Raw genomic sequence first — 27,102 nt, 5'->3', positions numbered from 1 at the left:
GAGAGGTTTTTATTTGATGAAATATTCTAAGTGTACAGTACCAGAACTTACTGTTCCTTCTTTTGGTTATTCTTTGTGTCCTATTCTTAACTTTTTCTGAGTTGTTTCAGATTAGATTTGTCTGGATTTTGCTAGTGATGATAGCTAAATACTCAATGTGATTTGAGACTGTATTTGTCTTACCCCTAACTTTTGCTAAGTCAACAATTATGATTGTAATGTCTGTTTATGGAAGCATCTTCATTGTATTTTTAAGATTTTTTAGTCTGTGTGTTCTCCCACCCCTTCCTTTGGGTGGGAGAGGGGGTGATGTCTAGTCATTCATTTGTTTAAATGTTTGTAGCATAGTACTTCTTAAACTACAGTATACATGAAAATCACTCAAGGATGTGTTAAAATGCAAGTTCTCATTAAGGGGGTCGTTTTGAAGCCTCACAATCTGCATTTCTTAAAAGCCCCATGATTTTGAAATTCATAATCCTTGGACTACACTTTGGCAAGGCTAAAAATTTTTAAATATATGGTAATTAATGTAATCCAACATGTGTATGCTCAACATTTTTTGCTATAGAAAATTCTTTGAAAAAATGATAAGTTTTTTATATTTTATGCATACCTCTTGTTTTAAATAGAATGTGAAATAGGGTTTCAGTTATTTTGTATTTTTCTTTTTTGTTTGTTTTAGACTTTGGACTCATTTTCCCTTCCACACTTGAAACTCATTGGTTTATTCCGTAGTTACACGAGGGTGTGAATATCCAAGAAAGGAGGATCTTTGGAGGCTATCTTGAAATCTGTGTATCATAGCATTTAGTGTTTAAATGTATTGAGATTATCATCTTTTTGTGTTCCTTCAGGTTTAATTGAACAAAAGGACTTTGGGTCTCACATAAAAATCAGACTTATCTGTTCAAATCTGTACCAGCATTTGAACAATTGCTTTGTATTTCATTTGATTTAATTACGAAACAGACTTTTGGGCATTTGGGGTACTACTTTTTTGAATAGAATATTTTGATAAGTCTTAGTTACTTTTTTTTTTTTTTTAAAGAGAGAGTGAGAGAGGAGAGAGAGAATTTTTAATATTTATTTTTTAGTTCTCGGCGGACACAACATCTTTGTTGGTATGTGGTGCTGAGGATCGAACCCGGGCCGCACGCATGCCAGGCGAGCGCGCTACCGCTTGAGCCATATCCCCAGCCCAGTCTTAGTTAATTTTTAGTTTTGTTTAGAATTTAAACGAATTAAACTTTCACATGAAATAAAACACAGAAAAATGCATAAATTAATTTAAAATAAAGTGACCATCTGTGTAATTGCTGTCGTGATTAAGCAGAATATTGCTGGGACTCCTAAAATTTCTACCTTGTACCATTTTCAGACTATGACCTTCTTTCTTATCTACTAGGTGACCAATATCCTGATATTTACAGCAGTCTATTGCCTTTCTTTAGTATTTTGCTGCTTAAGTATTTCTATGTCTCTCTATATTTGAGCTTTGTATAAATGTTTTTGTGCACTATGTAATCTTTTTTTTCTTCTTTGACTCAGTGTTAAAGTTCATCCATAGTATTGTTTATGATTATAGTTGATTTTGTTGCAGAGTGTTTCTTTAAATGATTATGGCCTGTTTTCATAAAATAGATGTTTATGAACATTTGGGTTGTTTCGGTTTTAGGTTGTTCATAAACAATGGTACTTAATAACAATGTGTATCCAGGTATGTATTAGCATACATATATGTACGGGATATATTTTAAAATGGAATCAATGAGTCAGAGTATGCATATCTTCAAATTTAATAATGCAACAGTGTTTTCCTAAGCAGGTTGTATTAGTTGTTCCTCCTACAAACAGTGTATGAGGGTTTCTGTTGTGCTGTATTTTTGATAGAAGCTGGTATCAGTAGACATTTTCCAGTTTAGTTGACCTTGGGGGGTATGTATTGCTATCTCTGGGGTTTTAATTTGCATTTCTTTGATAACTAAGGAGGTTGAGCACCTATTTATTAGCCAGATGGAGTTTTTAAAAATTAATCTGTGTCCAAAGTACTACTTATTTAAGACATTTTGTAGTTTTTCTGTTTTGATTTTTATTTACTGGCTTGATGTTTATATATTCTAGACATAAAATCTTAATCAGACTTATCTGTCACAAATATCTTTTCTTCTAATTGGGCTGCTTTTTTCACTGTCTTACATTTATTAACAAATTTCCAACATGGTCATTTTATCTTTCCTGTTAGAGTGTCTTTTGTAAAGATTCCTTCACCTGTGTTCATGAAGATATTTTCTGATATTGTCTTTCACTTGAAGCTTTTTTCTTCTTTTACATTTAGATCTATACTCTGCTTAGAGATTTATTTTTGTGTATGATATCATGTATAGGGATCTTTTCATTTGGACACCCAGCTGTCCAAAGCATTCTTTTTTATTAAGAAGTTCATCATTTTAACTGTTGCTTTGACATTTCACCTGTGATCATATATGCGTGTGAGTTTCTAGGATGTCTTTTCTGTTCCACTGTTTTTGTCTACCCATTGACATACCACATTGATTACTAGTATTTTAAATTACTTTCTTTTTTCTTCAGGAAACGAGGCTATTCATGGTTCTTTGTATTTCTATATTAATTTCAGAATCTACTAATATATTTCTATGGTAAACATGCTATGATTTTATTGAGATTATTTTGTAGATAAATTTGGGAGAATGTATCTTTACAATAATTGTGTCTTCTAATCCATGAACATGGTATTTCTATTTATATTTAGGTCTTTAAAAATATCTTAAAATTTTGATATTTTTTAGGGTATCAGTCTTGCATATCTCTATTTTAGATTTAGTCATTTTTGATGCTATTATAAATTATGTCTGTGTCTTTAGTTTCTTATTGCTGCTGGTATGTAGAAATACATTTGATTTTTTACATACAGTTTTTTAAAATATTCAGCATCCTTGTTAAACTTTCATTAATTCTAGTTTATTTGTAGATTCTTTTATGTTTTCTGTGTACACATCATAATCTGCAAATAATAAGAGTTTAGTGTCTTTCTTTATGATCCTTATATCTTTTATTTATTTTTCTTGTCTTACTCTGCTGGCTAGGACATCCGGTACAATGATGAATAGAAGTGGTGATAGCTGGGCATCCTAGTCTTGATGCTGATCTCAAAGTGAAAGCATTCGACGTGTCTCCATTAGGTATGATGTTTTCTGTAGGTTTTTTGTAGGTACTTTTTAATCATTCAAAGAAATAAATTTCTATTCCCAATTTGCTAAGAGGATTTTCTTTGCTTTAATTATGAGTGTAGTTGAGTACACTCCAAAATTTTTGGGCGTCTGAGGCAATCATTTGATTTTTCTTTTTTCATTCTATTAATGTAGATAATTATATTGATTTAATATTAGAAAGTCAATCTAATTTTGCACCTTAAGCGACAGCCATTTCAATTAATCTAGGGGTATCCTTTCTTAGAATGTTTAATTCTAGGAAACACCATCAGGACAATTGAAAGAGCTTCTTTGCATCCTTTTGTGGAAACCAAACTTGTTTGTTATGCATATGTTCTTCTACACAGTTTGGATTGTTAATACTTTGTTAGGATTTTTCATCTATGTTCGTAAATGAGTTTGTGGGATTTTTTTTTCTTACACTGATCTTGTGCAGTTTTGCTATAAAGATTATGTTAGCTTTGTCAGATGAGTTGGAAGTTATGCCCTCTTTCGCTGTTTCTTGGAAGAATTTGTGTAGTCTAGGGTTGAATGTTGAATTTAAAGATCTTGCTGGAGAAGTCATACGCCTATGATTTGTTTGCAGGAACTTTATAATTATGGATTCATGTAGATGAAAGTGTATATGCTTTTTAGGTTTTTATATTGTATATTACTTTTGATATGTAATACTTACTTTGAGTTGTCTGCTTTATCATAATTTTAAAACATATTGACATGAGATTGTCTTTATAGTCTTAGGTTTTTAGGTCCCCAGGATTTTTAGTGATGCCTTTCATTCCTGATACTGTGTTCCTTTTTTTGTTTGTTTGTTTTCTTTTTTTCTTGACCAGTTCTTGCCAGGGATGGATCAATTTTGTGAATTTTATTGACGAGCCAATTTTGACTTTATCCTCTCTCTCATGTTGGTTTTCCATTTTTTAAATTTATGATTCTTATTATTACTATCTTTCTACTTGGTTTAGTTTTATTTCCTTGTTCCTTTCTAATTCTTTGAATTGGATGCACATATCATTCTTCTCATGTAGACGTTTATGGCCATAGTTTCTTTTTTTAAATTTTTTTATTCTTTTTAATTATACATGACAGTAGAATCTACTTTGATATATCAAACATACATGGGGTAATCTTCCCATTCTTGTGGTTGTACATGATGTGGAATTACACTGGTTGTGTATTGATATATGAACATAGGAAAGTTGTGTCCAATTCATTCTACTGTCTTTTCTATTCCCAACTTCCCTTTATTTTCCTTTATCTAATTTAGTGTCCTTCTGTTCCCCCAGTCCCCTGTTTATTGTGAGTTATCATGTGTATATCCGAGAGAAATTCATCCTTTGACTTTGGGATTGGCTTAATTCACTTATCATGATAATCTCCAGTTTCATCCATTTATGAACAAATGCCATAATTTCATTCTTCTTTATGGCTGAATAATATTCCATTGTGTGTATGTACCACATTTTCTTTATCTATAGATCTGTTGAAGGGCATCTAGGTTGATTCCATAGTTTAGCTACTATGAATTGAGCTGCTATAAACATTGTTGTGGCCGTGTCACTGTTAATATGCTGATTTTAAGTTCTTCGGGTTTATGCTGAGGAATGTGATAACTAGGTCAAATGGTGGTTTCATTCCAAGTTTTCTGAGGAGTCTCCATACTGCTTTTCATAGTGGTTGTACCAATTTGTAGTCCCACCAGCAATGTATGAGTGAACCTTTTCCCCACATTCAGCCAACATTTATTGTTACTTGTATTCTTGGTAATTTTATGGCCATAATTTCTTTTCTTTTTAATTTAGTTACATATAATGATTTTGGTACAGTATTTTGTTTGTTGTTGTTTATTCCAAAAGAGTTTCTAATTTTCATTACAGTTTTTTCTTGGGCCTGTGGATTAGAAATAAACAACTTATTACTTCAACATGAGGATTATCTTATTTTTTCTTATAGATTTCTTTTTCAAATATATAATAAAATACCTTTTTATTCCTTTTTATCTATCTACTATACCAGCTGTTAATTGGTTAGATTTTGAAATATTTGTGTTTTAAAGAATATGTTTTATGCAGTTGCATGGTACAGTGTAAAGTTGCTCTGTGGAGAAAATGTTCTGCTTGCTTACTGATTTTTAAGTGTTCTTATTATATTAGTTACTGAATCATTATATTTGAGGTGAGTTTTGGACTATTTTTTTTAATCCATTTTCAGTCTCTGTCTTTAATTGTGTATTTAGGTCATTTAGTTAATATAAATGCTATAGCTTAAGGTTGCCATTTTATTATTGTTTTGTTTCTTTCCTCCTTGTCGCTGTCTCTCCTTCTATCACTCATTCCCCTTTTCTTTCCTTGTGGGTTCTTGATCTCTTTTTCAGAATTCTAATTCGAATGATCTCTTAATGTTTTTGAGTGCATTACTTTGTATAGTTTTTCAGTGAGTGCACTAGTTTTACATCATACCTTTGTAATTTATCACAGAGTGCTGGTGTTAACATCCATTTACATTTGCGTAAACCACCTTATAACTTGTCCCCTCTATTTATTTATTTATTTATTTTTGTTCTTATTCTGTTTTATTCTGATCTTTAAGAGAAAATTTATCTGGGAGGGTTGAAGGAAGTCTTGAAATCAAGTCTGCCATTAGATTATTAAGGGCATGTGTGGTTGAGGATGGTGGTATGGGACAGTAAGGGTTTTGGTTCCTGAAGTGTGTACTTCCTCAGCTTCATTTTTGGTTGTAATTTTTTTTTTAGAATTAATACACATAAAATTTTGCTATTCCTTACCAGCTCTTTCCCCTTAAAGTGTAATAATGCATTCTTTTGTTCATTTGGAATAATTACATATAATTTATTCCAAATTATATTGCCTTCTAAAAACCAAAATTCATGTAATAAGTTTAATGCTGAAATATATCTTTATCAAACTAGAAGTGAAGGTCAAATCATCAATGAATACCAAAGACACCTACCTGCACCAAAGGCGATATCAATAATAGAGGAATTTAAAAACTTTGAATTCTTCACATTTTCATCTTTTAAAAAATATGTATTTAGTTGTAGATGGACACAATATCTTTATTTAATTTTTTATGTGGTGCCAAGGATTGAACCCAGTGACCACTGATAATATAAATTACCCCCGCCCCATATTTTCATCTTAATAAGCATTTCTGAAGCTCTTTTGCACTTTGTTTAAATGTTTCTATAAATTTTCTTTTGGCTTTTGACATTGTTACTTTAATGCTATTGATGCTTTAAGACCATCCTCTGAAGTAGCATTGTCTTAGTTCTTTGTCTTATATATTATATTTTTAGTAACTCCAAACTCCATGATGTTGTTAAGACAAATTAGTCTCATGTTCAATTTGTGGTTCATTTTCATTTAGATAATAATAGTTTGACTTCATGGGCTTTTCTTATTGTTCCAATATTCTTGTACTTTTATGCATTCTTTTATTCTAGGTTCTGATTGTCTAGTTATGATGTTTGCAGAGTGAATATAGCCATTAATTATTTTTTCCACCTCTTTTGAATTATTTGTCTTTTGTCTTTCTTCCGTTTACTAGTACTAAAATGTTTTGATTTGATACTCTAATAATTTTGAGTATCTCATTTTGAAGTGAAATATATGTAAAGTTCAATAAATACTTTTTAAGCAGTTTTCATTCTTCTTTTTCTTTTCACTACTTTTTCAAAAAATATTTTTTAAAAAATATTTTTTAGTTGTCATTGGATACAATATCTTTATTTTATTTATTTATTTATTTTTATGTGGTGCTGAGGATTGAACCCAGGGCCTTGCATGTGCTAGGCAAGCACCCTACTTCTGAGCCACAATCCTAGCCTTCACTACTTCTTAGCTGACAAATTTTCAGACTCACAGATAAGTTATATCATTTTGGTTTACTGATGAATATATTATATATAATATTTATGATGGATACATATTATTATATAATGTGTTTATCAGGACAACACTCATACCTTAGTTTTTTCTTTTAAATAAATCTCATGAAATTGTTTTTTTAAAATAAAAATTGCTTGAGCCAGGTGCAATGGTGCATGCCTGTAATCCCAGTAGCTCAGGAGGGTGGGGCAGGTGGATTTTGAATTTAAAGCCAGCGTCAGCAACTTAGTGAAACCCTGTCTCTTAAAAATAAAATAAAAGAAAGACTGTGGCTCAGTGGTTAAGTACCCCTGGGTTCAATTCCTGGTATCCGAAAGAAAGAAAGAAAAAGTTTGAATATTGGCAGTTTCATATAGCTCACCTTCTTTATATTGGTCTTTATATGTAATAGCAGCAGTATTATACACAAAAGCTTTGGGGCACTAGGAAGATGGTATGTTGTCTCCAGAGAAAAGGACATTAGAGTTAAATATTTGTGATTACAGGTGACACCAGAATTTTTTTTTCTGGAATTTCAAGTCCAGAAGTTATTGTAAATATTAATTTGATCTCAGTCATGCATTATATATAAGCTATGTTTGCTGTTATGGTGACATTACATTGACCTACATCCTTTCTTTTAGACATATTTTTTAAAACACAGTCATACTAAAGATCCCTCAGAAGAAAGCATTTGTTTAAATAAAATTTTAGAAGTAGAACATTTCAAAGTAATTAAATGAAAATATTAAGAAGACAACCATGATTGTGCTTTGCAGAATTAGAGTTTGGAAGCACTGGGATTGTAAATGGTCATGAGCCAAAAACCTTTAATGATGGTAGGGTAAAACAGATAGTTATGGTTGACTAAAATGAGTAGAGAGTGATTTAGCTACCTAATATGAGCTAGACAAGAGTAGTGTCTTATGTTAGGATGGAAAACTAATTACAGGAATTGACAGTGAAAAAAGTAGAAATCCTATGACTATGCACATTAAGAATTTCTCAGTTGATCAACTTTATTTGAAAGAATTCTAGGACAGTTATCTTCAAGGAAGAAGAATGTTTTAGTTAAGGTAGTAGTATTTGACAAATTTTAAGGTGGAGGAAAGTTTATTAAAGTAGATGGATGAGTATTAAAGTAGATGGATGAGTAAAAGCATTTGGCAGTGTTAATCACTTTTTTTTTTAACCTCGGATTTCTCTAATAATATACTGTCTTTTCCTTGGATTTCATGGCTTCCATTTGCTTTCTTGCCCTTCCAGTTCATAACGCTTCCTCCTTTGCTAATCTCTTTAACATTGATTGATGTTCCTTACTACCCAGATTCTTCTCTTATCCTTTCTGATTATATGGATTGATGTTGGGCAATTTTACTCATTTTTTTTTGTACTTTGTTATTTCCCTTGCTCATAGCTTTTGAACCCTCACATATGTAATTATTTTGTCTTTTCCCACTGTTTTCCACTTGGACAAATTCTATTAGTCCTTTAAGGTTAAGTCTTTGATTTAATTTTAATTTCAGATTTAATTTAAGTTATCTAGTTATTCACTCTCCAACCTCCATTCTACTGCTGTTTTCAGTGCTTAGGAAAGTACCTAAAATTGGTAAATATTTAAATTAACGTTGTCAATTAGATTACCAGTTGTGCCTGTATTGTCACAGAAAAGAACATGTTAATGCTAATAATTTTTTAAAAAACCTGCTTAGCAGTCATTAAAGAAATAACAAAGAGCTGTTTTCAAGAGGTACTATAGCATGGTTGCTAACAGCTTGAATTTTGGAGCAAGATGGCAGCTCTGATGGATGTCTTGATTTGGCTTCCAGTTCTTCTACTTACTCAAAGGGTGAACAATTGACATGCAGAATTTTTAAATTTTAATCATTAAATTAGATAATATGAAATATCTTTGAATATCTTGTATTTTTAAGCCACTTATTATCATTGTTCATTTTTCTTATTATTGTAAAGTCAGTCCCTGTTGTACTAACTCATTAGTTCCCAGATTTTCAATTCTGTGAATATTTCAGTGAAATTGATACAGGTGTATTAAAATAGGTTGAAATCATGATCTAGATTGTATGTGTTTCAGTCTATCAAATAATTCTCATTAACATCATTATAAGTATATTCTTACTGGTGTTGTATATTATATGCTATTTAAGTTTTATTTATATTTTGCATCTGGGATGATGGGGTGAAAAGGGTTAAAGAAATACAATGTAGTGTTTTCTTAACGACTAACTCTCCATTTGCATTTTAACATTGAAACTTACAGCTTTGAGTTTTGTTTTTGATAATTCTTCATTCCTCCAATTTGCTATTAATTTCCAGTTTTCTAGAAATCATTTGCCAAATGTACAGTTAATTTGTGAATATAGTTATGCCAGTGTGGTTTGGTTTAGGCCTTTTTTTCTTTTTCTTTAATCTGCAGCAACTGGAACAGATCCAGAAGGAACTAAGTGTTTTGGAAGAGGATATTAAAAGAGTGGAAGTAAGATATCAAGAATTTTTCAGATCTCGAGAAATTTTTCAGTTTTATGAAATGATCACTTTTCCTTTGTATTGCCATATTAAATTTATGGGACTGGTCTTAATTATAAAGAAAGTAACAAATATTACTTATTATTACATATCTATTATCTGCAGTTCCAGTATTCTGGAAACTTTTTAAATAAACATAGTTTACTTATAGAATCTGTTGGAAGAGTCTTGTAAAGTTTATAGGCTGCCATGATGTAAAGTTATTGGTTTTGCTGTGTTTAAATTTAGTATGTTTTTAAAATTATTCACATAATTCTTTTGCTGATGTATAGATCATATTAAAGGTTATGGATTCAATGTTTAGTAAATTTTTAGTATCTCATGTGACATTCTCAGTTTGCTATATTTATGGTACTTGTTTGGATGTATGCTTGACCTAAGCCTGAATTAGCCAAAAATAATTCTACCTGATTATGCATTTTAGTGGTGACTTCAAATATGCTGTTTTTTCATTAATCAAATGTAGCACATAAAAAAGGAGGCTAGTTGTCAAAATGATTCTGAGACATAATTTATATGATAATCATTGATCAAGAGGCCTTTTCCTGGCTTAATGATCAAAAATTAGAATTTAATGCATTGTTAAACACAGCTAATATTTTAATCAAGAAGAGTGTTAACTTTTCTTACTTTTGTAGAATTATTTTAAAGTAGAGAATTGCACAACCTGGGTTTTTTTGTACTTTAAAGCCTTAAAACTTGCCATCATATTTATCCTAGTATGTATCACTAAGTCATCACCTGGATGGATGATTAGCTGTTTCACTGTTCTCATAGTGTGCTGCATGTTTTCTTTCAAATATGTAGTTTTGCTTTGTCCATCTTGGTTTTATTATGGATGAACAATGTTATTAGAGAATTTATAGCTCTTTAATAATATGTACTACAGAAAAGATTGGCCTTTCATTTTCAGATTATTTTTACTTTGGTATTCTGTGGAGAGGAATTGTTGGGAAATATGAATGTTGAGACAAAAAGAGACTGATGAAAACCCAGGATTAAAAAGGAATATGTCAGGCTGGAGCTGTAGCTTAGTGGTAGACCGCTTGCCTAGCAGCATGAGGCACTGGGTTCAATCCTCAGCACCACATAAATGTAAACAAATAAAATAAAGACATAAAAATATATAATAGCATTATTTTTTAATTGATACATTATAATTTTACATCATAGTGGGATTTGTTGTTGTATATTTGTACATGAATGCAATACAACAATGTAATTTGGTTCCCAGTAGCCTATTTTTTTTATTTATACATTTTCTGGCTGGAGTATCTGCTTTAATTCAAATAATTGTACTTTCAGGAAATGAGTGGCTTATATTCTCCTGTCAGTGAAGATAGCACAGTGCCTCAATTTGAAGCTCCTTCTCCATCACACAGGTACAAAGTGCACATGCAATATTAGTCTTGGGATAGTTTTAAATGCAATGAGCTAAATCCCTAAGAAATTACTTTTGATCAGGATCTAGAAGTGAGACTTGGATGGTCCATCTTTTCTCTTAATGCTTTGGATTTTCATTTTAGGAATAATCAGTGACTAGAATATTATAATATTTTGAGTTTACAATTGTATTAAGTTTTGGTGAATTTCTTAAAATAATGTTTTATATGTCTTGTGAATTAGAGTCAGAAGACATTCAAAATCTAAATTTTGAAATATGAAATGGTAGTATTGGAGGGAAATGTGTTAAGAACCTTGAAGTTTTTTCCTAACATTGAATGTTTTGGGGTGATCACTTTCCCTAGATTCAAAATAAGGGCAGTAGATAGATATGTTAGTTTGTGTCTCCCTAGTATTTTCTTATAACTTCCTGTTATTTCCTTATAACTTCCTGTTATTTAATTTAATTAAGTCTTCATTTCTGTATATTCTGGTAGAGTAGGAATTATATTTGTTTTGTCATGACTGTCTCTCTGGATTTTAGAATGATACTCAGCTTAATTTAATTGTTTATAAAATGCATGAATATGATTTCTTCTAGTTCTAAAATTCTATTTGATGAAATATATACTACTAAATTTTGAATTTTTGTGCTTGAAGTTTTCAAACAAGAGCAATTTTACATGAAGTAAGTCACTTGATTTATTATTTTATTAGTCCATTAGGATAATAATGGTCCAATGGAAACTTTCCAAAAAAAATTGTTTTGGGGTAACATGTGGATTATCAGGAAATCTAAATGCTAGTACAGTGAATTACATTAATGTTCAAAACATTTATCAGTTTAGGAATACTATTTTGAGTTTGGTGCAATATGTGGTGAAAGAGGTGCAGGGATATTTTAATTTAGGAGCATTCTTGAAAGTTTTATATTTTCCCCTAGTATGGAGAATCCTTAGGAGTTTTAGTTGATTTCATGGTTACCATAACTGTGTAATTAATTTAGCTGATTTTCCACCAGATTTAATTTTTTTTAAACATTCTGAAAGACTAGGCCTGTAGGAATACTGCTATCTTTCAGTGTGCCGTTCGCTTTCTGATACATGGGAGCTTTGATAATGGTATATTTTATGAGTATACAGTGAAGCAAAACTTGTTGTGTAACAAAACAATGTTATATTTCTTTGTTTATTTTTGTCTGTTGTGTTCAGGCCTTTGCTACTCAATGTGTTATTTGCTACTAATTGTTGAATTTTATGGACATATGACAACAGTATATTCACTGAATTGCTCTATTTATGGAATATCTCAAATGGGTTAAATACTGTTCTAGATGTTGAATCACAAAATGTCCAAAGAATAAGGTAATAAAAGCCCTATTCTTTGGACATTTTGTGATATGCATATAGTGGGAGGTTTGGGGAGACACTAAACAAGCACATATGTAACCTGGTAGTGGTACATACAATGCCTTAGAAGAAATGGTAGACTTGTTGGGGGTTTGCAAGTGGATTTTCTTTCAGTTTGGTAGATGGACTTACCTTAGGACATGACATTTCTTGCCAGTACATGCAAGAAAGTATAAGTATGATGGAAAGTCATTGGATAGTGTTGTGCAGGGTCTGGTTTAGATTTTTAAAATGTTTATTTGATTTCCTGTGTGAAAGATAGAGGAAAACATTATCTGTATTCTTCCCAACTCTGGGCCATTGGAAATAGGGAGTAAAGTTAGGAAGCACTGCAAAAGTCCAGAAGAAGGTAAATGATAGTTTGGATTAGGATTTTATTAGTGTAGGAGATAAGAGTAGTTAGTTAGTTGAATTATAAGATAAAGTAGCAGATATTGTAAAAGATATAAAATTTTATAAGGTCTATGAAATATTGAGAGAATTGCTAAAGTTATTTGAAAAATTGTTAAATGAAATTTAGGCTTAGTTATATTGGTTTACAGTTAAAGAAGGGCAAATAGACAATATTTTCTTTAAAAGAGTGTTTTGATATTTAAGCAGTTGATTCAAATATCACTCAGTGATTGAGATAGGTACTTGAGAATATGAAGTCACCCTTAAATACTCTTGTGTATATGACCCTTAAGATAAGAGAGGAACTCATTGCTGTCAAAAATGTTAGACTAATTTCTTCATTTTTAAGAAACAGCATTCAGTTGCAATTATATTAACCCTTTTTCTTTCATACATATAAGAATTATTATTTAAATAACTAGATAGCTTATGTATATATTCCTCTCTAAAAAAATTTTTAGCAGAATTACTTTTAAAAGCCCTTTTCTAGATTTATTTTTCTATAATGAGGACCTTTTTATGTCAGGTCATTGACTCCCTTAAGATAGATTCTGGGTTTAAACTATGTATGTAAATGAAATGAAAAACAAAAACCAAATAGTAGAAACCTTTGCCTGCCCTAATTTTTATCCTGTTTCCATAAGATAAAATAGTAAGTAAATGCAATATAAATACAAGTAGTAAAGATTTTCTGATCCTTAATCTCTCATTTTAAAAATGATTTTACTGATAGAAATTTGCTATTGATTTAATTCTTCGGAAGCGGGGGAAGACATACATCAATCAAAGTTCTAAATTGCTTTGTAAAGGTTTCTGTGGGAGAGAAAGAGATTTATAAATAAAATATAAGTGAGACTTTTATGTAATTTAATTTTATTAATTGTTCTGTCAAACATTTTGATACTTTTCACTAGTGTTTCTATTATTTTGGCAAAGGCCCAAATGAAACAAATTATAGGGATAACACAAGGGAAAAGCAAAGAGTCACTTTATGTATGCTAGGAATATTTAACAAATATTAAAACCGTATATGTAGAAGAATAACCGAAATTCTTGTGAATTTATGTTTTGTAATTTTAGTAAATTAATGTCATTCAAGAAGCTGAATAATTGCATAATGGCTTCTGGACTAGGTAGAAGAATGCCCCCTTTTTAGCTTACCCACGTTTCTGTGTTCAGTTATACTTTCCTCCAGACATTAGAATACAGTATGTCTGTGAATGCGGGAACTTGGGGATGGCTGTTTGGTACATTGGATGAAAAGTGAGCCATCTTTTCTTTTGTACATGTTGGATCTTCTATTGGATTATATCCCCCATGATCAATAGTGGTATTTACAACTCCTTTTTCACATGTAATGCTTATATGAACTTGGTGCTTTTTGGAATTATTACTGGTTTAACTGCTTTATTTCACTGGGAAATAAAGCAGTGAAACATATTCTATGTTTGTTTTTAAAAACATAGAATCTGAAATGTTTTTATGATAAAATCTAACTCTAAATTCTTATAAATTTGTCACTTTATTAATTGTGCATTTTAAGTAGATTTTACTCTATAACCATAAATGTATTTTTATAAAACTTTTATTTTCCTTACCGAAGAAAGGAAGATTGTAACAATACCAGAAATTTTCTATATGTGAGCTGGTATTTTTTTTCCAAATCTCCAAGGTTAGAGTTAGATGATTACATATTTTAAGACACCTCGGCTACACTTGCCTGAGGGACTTTTGAACATCAGTTGTGTTTTGCAGTATTTTAATGAAGTGTACCTGTGATGTTTGAGTAGTACATGTTTTGAGTAGTACAACCAGTTGATTGTTGCATTTTGTATTACTCTGTCTTACTATGACTTTATACCTTGCTAAGGAGTTAAATTTAACGTAAGTTAAGCTTAAATGCAATGCATTTTAAATAAACTATAACAAAACAAAACAAAAATACAAAGAGAAGAAACTTTCCAGATAATGATAGGAGGGTATTCTTTGCATGTCTGTAATTTCTTAGTAAAATTTCTAGGTCATAGAAATATAACAAGCTATGTAAACCTTGAAACAGTATAATTTTCTTTATTTAGAATATTTGAAGAACTTATTTATAGTCAGGCAGCCAGTATTTGGGACGTATCAAGTATATATAAACACTGTTAGATTCCAATATGTAGTTTGAATATGGAAGACCCTACTCTACTCCATGATTACACACATAGTCTTAGGATTGAAAATAAGGTATGATGGTTAATAGAATATTCTGTTTTATATATGGTATAATGTGGACTTTTAAAAGTATGAGCATTTAAATTCCATCAAAATGCATTTACTTCTATTGATTTACAGGCATTTCAGGATTTTGATAACAGCCCTTTGGGTTCTTGTTATAAACTGTAATTGTCACTGCTTGAGGAAGATAGTAATAGTTCATTTAAATTTTGAAAAATGGGGTCCTAAAGAGTCCAAATTCCAGTGTCTTTTAGTGTCAAGGAAGACCTTTGTTTGAAAGGCAGATTTTTTTAACCTTATTACCAAATATTAATTGAGATGGATCCTACAGATTCAAATGCAGGCCTAGGGGTGTGGGTATAGATAATACTTCAGAAAATATGGAAAAATTGTTTTAGTTGATTCTGAATATGCCTGTATTGTTGACATGTTTTAAGTCTCTAAATCACATGCTTATTTTCCTTTTTATAAAACCTCACATATTCAACAATAAAGTTTTATAAATCTCTTCAATATGTTTTATAATTTTTAAAGGATGGGATAAAGATTTCAAGTTTTTTCTTTTTGTGTTAATTTACACATTCCTTCATAATGTCTTTAAAATAACTCAAATTTCTGGAGGTTAGTCTCTTCAAGGCAACCAAATTCTGTGTATTTACAATTGTTTCCTGTAGGATTCAACTCACTCCTATACTGTGATTAGATCTTGTTCTTTGACTTTTGGCCTTTTCAGGTTAGAGTCATAAGAAACTCTCAGGCCTTTGATTATTATATCTTGATCCTGAGATGTTAGGAATGGGAACGGCTAGGGAAACCAAAACTATACACAGTAAAATTGGTTTGGATATAAAGAAACTGTATACAAACATAAAATTTCACCTACTGTCACCATTTTCCATTTCTGCAATTTACTGTCTCTTCCCTACCCAGTTCCCACCATATTTTCCCCATTCTTCTGATCCCCCAACCTTTGAATCTTTTCTTATTGTTTTGGAATACTTTCTCTAACTTCTTTACTTTTAATACCTTTTTCTGAGGTTATTTCAGATAATGGACTTTTTTTTTTTATAATTCTAAAAGCTGTAGCAACTGTATCACCTGCTAATTTCTCTGGGAATTGCAAATAAATTATAATCTATTCCAACTCATTGGGAGGTAATGATAGTATATAAATTAGTCAAATACAGCATTTTTGTAACAAACTTTTCAGTAATTTCTTTGGAGGTAGATGAATCTGGTGAGCCTTATTTTTGCTTTTGAACTTATGTGAAGCAAAATTGTTTACTTAAAAAGGCAGTAAAGCAATAAACTCAGAGCAATTTTATCTTTCAGAAAATTACCATCTATTTGCCTTTTATATTTTTTGAGTACTAAATTTCTCCCTAAGGAGAATTTCTTACAAGAAAATTCTAAAATAGTTGCCCTTTTGTTTTTCATTGTAACTGCAAGATGATTGTAGAATAGCAAACATTTTGAAAGGCAGTACAGATATTAACTTTCATAGTTCCCTTATGCATTAGGTAACTGCAACTCTTCCTAACCATGAATTAATTAAAAGAGGACAGGAGATTACTGGGGAAAATTCTTTGCTGCAGTTCCAAAACATCTTGCATCAAAATCAGAAGTCTTTACCAGAAATACTGTTCTAGAAGAGAACTCTATTGACAAAAGTTGCAACAGTTGGAGTAATATTGTAGTTATCTATTTTGTACTGTTCTGTAATTAACATGCATTGTTTCATATAATACTCATAACAAATTCTGTGTGATAAGTTTTATTATTTTTAATTTTATACATTGGAAGACTCAAAAGAGATGAATTAATTTGCTCACTACCCAGTGATATAACTGATTTTCTAATTCAGGCATCCTTTCTTAAAGCTTCTAAAGCCTTGGTGAATGAGTGGATTGTGGAAGTCATTCCAGAGTTGAGAAGAAGATAAACAATAGAAACTCCCATTTGAATTGTTAAGAAGGAAGACAAAGGTCACCCTGGCAATTTTAGTATAAGGATTCTGGAATTAAATAAAATATACATGAAGTTTGGGTTTGAATTTTATTTCCACAAGTTCTTGCCAATTTGACCTTCATAAAGTTTGTTAATTTCTGTGAACTTCAGTTTAGAAAGGATAGTAGTACTTGAGTTGATTGATAAATTGTGCTAATATATTTGAAGAAATGAGAATAATGTCTGGCACATAGCAAAAACTGAGGGGCTGCTGCTGCTATTATTGTTAACAGTTGATAGATTAGTCACAATGATTTTGGGTGATTTGTTTGACTTTGTGTTAATTGTTAAAGGGTATGTGGAATAAAGAAGGAGGAAATGAACATGAATGGTCATTTTTCATATCTGTGGAGGTATCTACAAAATTGAGTCTACACTAATTTTAGTTATTAGTAAATGAGACTCACCACTAATTTGAATCTAGTTCAATAATTTAAATGAAGAGTGTTGGAACAGAACAGAACTTTTCTATAGTCCCATATGGTTTATTAAGTATGGAAGTTTATTTTTTCTCTTTCTTAGATTTATAGTAAAAAACAAATTCCAAGTCTTAATTTCTTTTATATACTTGGCATTTTTTGGTTTATTTAATGCCATTATTAATTTTAAAATCCCATATTTATAATGTTAATGTTCAGCCTCAATGTACTTTATTTTGCTTATCAATTTAAAAGTCATCTTTATGATTTAATTAGCTAATGTGGTGTATACTGAAAGTTTCGGTCTGAATTCACCAAACCTATTGTTTTTATGAAGAGCGAACCACTACTTTTTCTTAGATACCACTTCATTATAGGAACATTTTATATGTGAAATTGACTTAACAATTTGTCTTCTAATTATGAAGTATAGTTTTGCTTTTGGAATAAATAATTATATAAATGCCAGTAGGTGAGTGACATCTAGTTACTACATAACTGAGTTTTTTTTTTTTAATCTGAGGTTAACAGCTACAGTGTTTTCATTTATGCTTTTAGAGAAACTTATCATCCTCCCAAATGAGAATATTATCTTATTTTCTTACTTTATTATATCTTAATATGTTTACCTTATTTTATTTTCCTCATCAATTTTAGTTAATATACTGACAGTGTTTTTTACCTTACCACTTTTGGTGCCCTCACTACATTTTTATAGCTTTTATAACCTTATTGATATTTACTTGAAACAATTAATGATTCTGTTTCATATTAATAGGTTGCTGCTTTTCATTTTTCTGAAATATTACCATGAAATGGGTGGTCTAATGTAGGATTTTCCCACTCTTCAATTAGAGAATATAAAGTACCTGGGAATATGGCATAGTTGCTCATACTTTGATGATGTATTTAATATTTAAGACCTATATTTTCAATATCTCCAAAATATATTTGAAATGTGTTATTTCCCTGTATGACTGATGTATCAGTAACATTGCTGAGGCATACAGTCAAAGAATTCTCACAAAGCCATTTTAAAAAAAATTGTAGCTAACAGCTGTTCTTTTGGCCTCTAAATATGTACCTATGTAATCAGTGTTACACAAATCCTAGGGAACTGGGCTTCATATGAAAAAGGAAAAGAGAGATTTCTTAGTACTTGCTTTTTCTCATGTGTTTCCCTAATAGGCCCTGTATGAGTTAGACCAAAAATAACATTTGATTTTGGCATATGAGTGCATAATTCTACAGGCAGCATTCATTTGGCTGTATTCTTCCTCTTCCTCCTCCTCAATCTTCTTCTGCTTCCTCCTCTTCCTCTTTTAAATTTTAAACAGACACAACACTTTTTTTATGCCTTTATTTTATTTATTCATTTTTATGTGGTGCTAAGGATCAAACCCAGTGCCTTGCTCAATGCTGTGCAAGTGCTCTACCACTGAGCCACCACCCCAGTCCTGTCTCTTCCTCTTTTTTCCTCCTCTCCCTTTTTTCCCCTTCTTTCTTGAAAAGAAGTTTAATACAAGTGTGCATAAATTCTTGATAGTGTAAAGGCTTTTTCTTGGATAGTTGAATTTTACTCTAGGAATAGTTAAGAACACAATTAAGACCTATATAATGCTGCTTGACTACTGTGAAGACTGTTTTATATGATTTATCATATTTTTGGAATGGTGAGGTTTTATGTTTTTGTTAATATAAGCTAAAGTTCATCAAATATTTACCATATTTTAGCATTGTTCTGAGAAATCTACATACATAATCTCATTTAAATATTATAAATTTTTGACATATATTTGTCATTTAATCAGTGAAATAGCATGGCATAGTGTTGAATGCCTGTTATCTATTGAGGAGGCTAAGGCACAATTGGGAATTCTAGATCAGATGAGCAAGTTAGGAAGACTCTGTCTCAAAAGCCTTGGTTCCATTCCTACTACTGAAAATGAGTGAATGAATGAATGATAGAGAAACTAATGGTGAAATAAGATTAATAACTTAAAAAATAAAAATTTTTTAAAATGATTTATAACTTAGAGTCAGATTATTAGCCACAAAGGAGTGACACTGAAACTCTGCATTCCTCAAAAGTACCTCTCAAAGTTACACCTTTGAGATTATTTCTGTACTTAAGTGATTTTGAGTATTTTTGTGGAGACATTTAAATTAGTATCTTCAATTGGTTATATTTTGTTAGGGTAGACAAGAAAATAAATGTTTATTGTAAAAATAATATCAAAAATATAAATATCAGTTTATCATTATTGTATATGTGTAGATAATTTTTAATTGTTGCTAGTTTCTATGGACCATCATTTTGTATGAAGATAGGAGGGATATAGGAATAGAGAAATGATAAGTTTGAAATGGTAAACTTGAGGAAGAACAAGATAGTGTGGGCTTCTAGAGAATTTTTAGGGTACATTTTTAGGAAAATGTATACATAATATAACCAAATAAAAAGAATGGATGTAAAAAACGGACTATGCTTGACCAGGAGAGTGGAAACTAATGTATAGGTTTTGGGTTACGAAAGATTTTTGCTAGTTTACATTTACTCCATTTCATAGTTTTCTTTTCTGCTAGGCTTTGTCATAACATTTTGGGGCTGGAATCATAAAATTGAAGTAGCTAGTCCCCACTCATCTTAAATGAGTGATTGTAAGGTAATTTGTCCAGGAACACATAGCTTTTTAGTGGATAGCATGGTCTGTTAAACATAGCTTTTATGTTGCATGCTTATTCTCTTTTCCCAATACTGTGTAAATCCTCTTTTCCTTAAGGTTCCAAACTATTTATTAACCTATCTGATAACGAAATAGAGACAAATATAAATCTGTATGGATACCTTCCATGCTATTATTTTTAATTGACATTTTTGGTGTTTATGTTAAATTACTTAATTATTTGCTGATTTTATGTTTATGGATTTGTATTTGATGTCTAGGTAAATAATGGCAATAAATGTTTTCTTAGACATTAGCAATTTTGGATTTATATATGATGAATTTTAGATCACTTTTTCTGTTGCCAAAATAATGTAAATACTGAAATCACATTTTTTTTCTTCATTTTGCAGTAGTATTATTGATTCCACAGAATACAGCCAACCTCCAGGTTTCAGTGGCAGTTCTCAGGTAAACTATATATTTAACAGTATGTTTTAGTGGTACCATGAGTATAATCACCTAAGTTGTGAAATCATAGATTAGTTTACTGAAATGTCCTGACATAAAGATGTGCATTTCAAATGCAAATCTGTGGCTTGGAGTGGACTTGGATAACTCTGATGTATAATAGTAGAATGACCTGTTGAGTTATTGTCAATGATAAAGAGTCTTTTTAAAAATATTGTTTTTAACTTGCTGATAATATCAGACCTTAAGAGGAAGAAAATACTTTAGGAGGAAGTTATAAAAAATCAGGGCATTGTTTGTCTTAGAGATATGAAAGTTATAATCTATTAATTATTCAAGATTGTATTGAAACATTAGCTTTTTATGATATTTGGACTCCAGGCTGGAGTAAAAGACACTTAACTTCATCTCTTTAAATTAATTATAATTGACTTTTGCTTTCTCCACCTTTGACTTGGGTATACTGATATTTGTCATACTTATTTTTTGAGTTCTGATTGTTTTTGTACTTCTAATGCTGAAAACTTTAGATTTAGAGAAAGGTAACAAGAATATAAAAAGAATTTCTTTATATTTTTCACATAGATTGTCCAAAAGTCCTTCTTTACATAGATGTGCATATGATTTTTTTTCTCTAGATTATTTGAGTAAGGCACAGGCACCTATTCCTTTATGCTTAAATACTTCAGTGTATGTTTCCTTTTTTTTTTATAAAAAAAAAAAGGATATTGTCTTATGAATGCAGTACTCTATACAGTCTTATAATTTGAGAAGTTCACATGGATATAGCACTATCATCTAATCCCTAAATCTTATTCATATTTAATGATTTATTCTAATATGAAATGTTTTTAATTCACATTCATTTGTATATTCACTTTATGTGAAAAAAATAATGCAGTTTTTTAATGTGAAAAGTAAATTCTTTTGATCACTTCTTTTTTCTTTTCGTAAACTTGGATGATCACTTCTACTACTTTTTCTATTTTTCCTGACTACCAGTATTACCTTTATTGAGTTTTTGTGACTTTTCTGTATATCCTTTATTGCCTTCATGTACGTGCTTGCATTTGTTCTGTTTGTTTGTAGTAAATTCATAGATTGGTTTGTATCTCTTCAACCATTAAAACATCAGATTTATGTATTTTTATAAAACAGTGGGATATTTCAGGAGAAATTTTAAATCCTTAACTTGAAATATGCTGTAAAAACTTGAGAGAGAAAAAGCAGTCCCTCCATCTGGAAACTGACTTGGCATTCATAGCTAGGCCTTTATATTCTCCTTTTGAACATAATTTCACAGAACATTAACATTCAGACACAGCCATTATGTGACTTTGACAAAGTGGAATGAAAAATAAGATTACTTCATAAACTTGTTTAAGCATAGAAAAAAGTAAGGTCACCAGAAACCACAAAAAATACCAAACATACCCCAGTCCTGAGTAGTATGAGTGATTGCTACTTCTTTATCAGATATGACTTTAGCCTCACTCTTTTCTTCTGTCCTAAATAAGGCTTATTGTGATACTGAAAGATAGTTAGTCCCACATGGTAGTATCCACTCTAGAGCAAAGCCCCATTTTCTTGAGCACTCCTACAAATTATATAGTGTGTTCTTAAATTCTGTAAGTTGTTTCTAACACCCTCTTATTGAGACATCTCTTACTGAACCATAATGCGTTGTCTTTTTTGTAGTGAGTAGTAAATCAAACTACAAGAGTGTTCTTTTTGGTCTTTGGCTAGGAAGCATTGGAAAACTATACATAGAGAAATAAGAAAAGGTTTTCATTGTTACTGTTAACATTGTTCTGAAACTTCCAGTAAATTCCATTACCTAGCAAAATGTAAAAGTGGAATCTAGAGGAAAAAGAAAAACATTAAGAATATAGAAAAACATTAAGAATATATGATGGTTGGACTTTGTGGTTTTTGACTTCACAATTGGTGTGAAAGCAGTGTTCATTCAGTAGAAACCAGACTTCGAATTTTGAATTTAGACCTTTTCCTAGATAGCCATATGCTGTATATCTGTCTTGTGATGCTAAGCAGCCAACTGTAGCTCCCAGCTAGAGAAGCCGTCAGTAATGTCAACAACCAATACTCTGCTGTGTATTGTGGTGCTTAGCTATGATGTTTAGTGGGTTAGATGTATTCAATGCATTTTTTAGTTAAAATGTTTTCAATTTATGCTTTATTAGGGCATAACTCCATAGTAGTGAAAGAACATTTACAATATTTTACAGACTATTAACATATTGTATAGCTGTACTTAATTAATATATGGTATGTGACTGAGACAGTGTGTTAATCTCTTCCTAATTTTCATCTACAAGGAACCCCATTGATGTATAGCTATCTCTATTGATTTAAAAAAGAGAAAAAGAAATCCTTAAGGAGTGCTGCCTAATCTATTGAGTGCTGTATGCAGAGTAAATGTGGTTGTAGGGACTGAACAGTCTACATATCCTAGGAGAATCCAATCTTAGCATCTATTAAAGGACAGGGCAGTTGCTGAAGAGTAAATCCTACTAGTATTTCTGTAGTATGGAACTGATATAACACATTTCACTGAATGCCTTACCTTTCATGTCTAGCTAGCTCTGTATGAGACAGAGATAAAATAAATTGATACAAAAAAGATTGAAAAGAGGAATAGTTAAGGATAAACTTAGCAAATATAAGCTAAAGAACATAACAAAATCAAAACTGTATTGACCAAAATAGAACTTCAGGATAAAACAAAAGAAAACAAAAAGTTACAATTTTCACATTTATAAAACACATATATTCCCCCCAGAGCAGTAGTAATACAATAATCTATCAGTATTTGGCAGGGGCTTAGTTCCAGGATACCCCCTCCCCTGCAGTAACAAAATTTGTATATGCTCAAGGACCTTACATAAAAAGGTATAGTGCTTGATATAACCTGTGCACATCCTCCTGTATGCTTCAAATCATCTTTAGATTATCTTAAATGCCTAATTCAGCATGAATGCTGTATAAATAGTTGTTACAGTATATTGTTTAGGGAATAATGACAAGACAAAACTCTATACATGTTGGGTACAGGTGCACATTTTTTTCAGAATATTTTGTAACTGCTGATGCCGATGTAGAATCTGCTTATATGGGGGGCTTATTGTACTGTGTTATAAAAGATTGGAATTTGTATGAAGTAAAAATTGTTAGAAAATAATTTGGTAACATTTATTTTACAGTTACTTTTATAGATACTTCATGTGTGTTAAATGCTTTAATTTTCACTATTACCTTATAAGCATTATTTTTTTATTTTACTGCGAAGGAAACTAGAGCACTGAGGAGTAAAGGAGGTTGGCTAAGGTGATATAACTAGTAAGAGGCAGAAGCTTAGATTTTTAAACCAGGTAGTATAACTTCAGAGCATGTACTTTTAAATATTACTTTATTCAATCATTAATTTTTTTTTGAGTGCCTGGTATTTATGAGGTTCTGATTATAGGTTCTAAGGACACATCATGTAACACAACCAAAAGATATAAAAATCCCTGATGCAACTGAACTTCCAAGTTGCTGTAAAGACACTGAGTAAAACAACAACAACAACAAACAAGAAGAAGGGAGGAAGCAAATCATCTGATTATCTTTGGGGAGAAGTTTTAGGCAGAGGGATAACAAGTAAATAAGTCCTCTGGTCCGACTAAGCCTAGTGTAGTTCAGAAGTCCAGTGTGGCTGATGAGGAGTGAATAAAAGAAAAGTAGGGTAAAAAACATTAACAGATTGTTTATAGTTTTCTTAGGCCATTATAAAGTCTTCAATCTTTTTTTTGTTTTTTGAGTGAAACAAGGTTAGTTTAAAAAAGCACTTGTATCAACTTTATACTTTTCATCAAAGGCTGCACATTATTTAGTTCTTAGAGCATTTAGAAGAATGGATTGGTTGTAAAAATAGGATAAATTTGATAATAAACGAATAGAAACAGGTTGACTGATAATTTGTAAGAAAGTAAAGACTTCTCTGAATACCTTTGTGTCAGAGTCATTCCAGATATAGATATAAAAACTCAAAAAATAATGCCAGATAGAAAACATTACACATCAAAATTAATGAAATAAAATTAGAATTGTACTATAAATTCATAGCACTAAATGCTTTTGTTTTAGGTAAGAATGAAAATAAGGCTGGGGTTATAGCTCAGCAGTAGAGCACTTAGCACATGTGAGGCCCTGGGTTCAATCCTCACACCACATAAAAAAATAAATAAAATAAAGGTATTGTGTCCAACTACAACTAAAATATAAATATTTTTTTTAAAAAGAATGAAAATAAATGAACTACGCATTCACTTCAGGAGACTACATTATCATGAGATAGCAAATATAGAAAACAAATTTAATAAAAGCTCATATGCAATATAAGTCAAAATTAGCTATTGTCATGATGCAAAATAGATTAAAATAAAGTGCAAATGCATACTAATAAAAATAGAGGTCTTAATGAAGTGTGCAATTTTCAAAAACTATTAAAATAGATTAAGTCAATTGTAGGACAGTTTGCATAGACTAATAACCATAATGCTAAACATGATGACAATTAGACATTAAAAATAATGTTTGATAGTTAAAATTGCATTGAAAAAAATGTTTCTCAAAAATTGAAATTAAAACAGATTTTATATAGATATTTTATACTTTTGAATTTTTATAATTGCCTGTTGATTTTGCTTTAAATTTTTATATAATCATAGTACATTTAACAAAATTAGGAAATTAACATTAGTAAAAATATCATGAGAGAATTTTAAATTTTTTTGACACAATTATCAAAATATTTATTCACTTGATGATAAATATAAAAATCCACTTTTTAAAGAATATATTCAAATACTTTATTTATTGACACTGATAAAATGACATCAATTACAAGGAACATTCTTTTTAAAAAAATTTATTTCTTACATGACAATAGTTGAATGCATTACATTCATAATTATGCATTCACAGCACAGTTTTTCATAACTCTGTATATAAAGTATGTTCATGCCAAATTATGCCATTATACGTGAGCTCTCTTATTTTTTTTCATTACAATTCTTAATACACTGTTATACCACAGTTTATTATATCTCTGTTTGTATATAAGGTAAGTTGACACCAAATTCACGTCTTCATATATGAATTTTGTATAATGATGACTGTCTCCTTCCACCATCCTTGCTATTCCCCTTCTCCCTCCCTTTCTTTCCCACCCCTGTTTCCTATCAAGAGGTAATCTTCCTCCCATGCTCTCCCTCCCTACCCCATTTTGAGTCACACCCCTTATATCAGAGAAAACATTTGGCATTTGTTTTTTTGGAATTGGCTAACATCACTTAGCATAATCTTCTCTAATGCCATCCATTTCGCAGCAAATGCCATGATCTTATTCTTTTTTAGTGCAGAGTAATATTCCATTGTGTATAAATGCCACATTTTTTTAATCCATTCATCCACTGGAGGACATCTAGGTTGGCTCCACAGTTTAGCTGTTGTGAATTGTGCTGCTAAAAACATTGATGTGGCTGTGTCTCTATAGTATGCTGTTTTTAGGTCCTTTGGGTATAGTTCGAGAAGAGGAATAGCTGGGTCAAATGTGGTTCCATTCCCAGCTTTCCAAGGAATCTCCATACTGTTTTCCAAATTGGTTGCACTAATTTGCAGTCCCGCCAACAGTGTATGAGTGTGCCTCTCCCCCCCCCCCACATCCTCGCCAGCACTTGTTGTTGTTTGTCTTCCTAATAGCTGCCATTCTTACTGGAGTGAGATGGAATCTTAGAGTAGTTTTGATTTGCATTTCTCTGATTGCTAGAGATGATGAGTATTTTTTCGTATATTTGTTGATTCGTTGTATATCCTCTTCTGAGAAGTGTCTGTTCAGTTCCTTGGCCCATTTATTGATTGGATTATTTTGGGGGGGGTTGTGTGTGTATGTGTGTGTGCTTATCTTGTTGAGCTCTTTATATATCCTAGAGATTAGTGCTCTTATTTGATACATGAGGGGTAAAAATTTGTTCCCAGGATGTAGGTTTCCTGTTCACTTCACAGATTATTTTTTTTGCTGAGAAAAAACTTTTTAGTTTGAATCCGTCTCATGTGTTGATTCTTGGTTTTAATTCTTGTGCTATAGGTGTCTTATTAAGGAAGTTGAGGCCTAGCCCCGCGTGATGAAAATTAGGGCCTACTTTTTCTTCTATTAGGTGCAGAGTCTCTGATTTAATTCCTAGATCCTTGATGCATTATGAGTTAACTTTTGAGCATGATGAGAGATAGGGATTCAATTTCATTTTGTTGGATATGGATTTCCAGTTTTCCCAGCACCATTTGTTGAAGATGCTATTCTTTATCCAGTGCATGCTTTTGGTACCTTTGTCTAATATAAGATAGTTGTAATTTTGTGGGTTAGTCTCTGTGTCCTCTATTCTGTACCATTGGTCTACCAGCCTGTT

At 31.0% G+C, this 27,102-nt stretch overlaps 1 protein-coding gene across 8 annotated transcripts in view; it reads left to right on the top strand.

The window, feature by feature from the left end:
- Window positions 1-27,102, top strand: part of Cop1 (COP1 E3 ubiquitin ligase) — a 173,350-nt gene that overhangs the window by 44,097 nt on the left and 102,151 nt on the right. For 7 of the 8 annotated variants that reach the window (XM_078022366.1, XM_078022365.1, XM_078022363.1 and 4 more), the window contains 3 exons: window positions 9,558-9,617; window positions 10,973-11,049; window positions 20,578-20,635. The exons of the other annotated variant lie outside the window; for it this stretch is intronic. In XM_078022366.1, the coding sequence (XP_077878492.1) occupies window positions 9,558-9,617; window positions 10,973-11,049; window positions 20,578-20,635 (195 nt within the window). The remainder of the gene's footprint in view (window positions 1-9,557; window positions 9,618-10,972; window positions 11,050-20,577; window positions 20,636-27,102) is intronic. 8 annotated transcript variants of the gene reach the window in all.

Source organism: Ictidomys tridecemlineatus, chromosome 10, assembly GCF_052094955.1.
Source record: "Ictidomys tridecemlineatus isolate mIctTri1 chromosome 10, mIctTri1.hap1, whole genome shotgun sequence".
Classification (NCBI taxonomy): domain Eukaryota; kingdom Metazoa; phylum Chordata; class Mammalia; order Rodentia; family Sciuridae; genus Ictidomys; species Ictidomys tridecemlineatus.
This window is presented reverse-complemented; position numbering and strand designations above follow the sequence as displayed.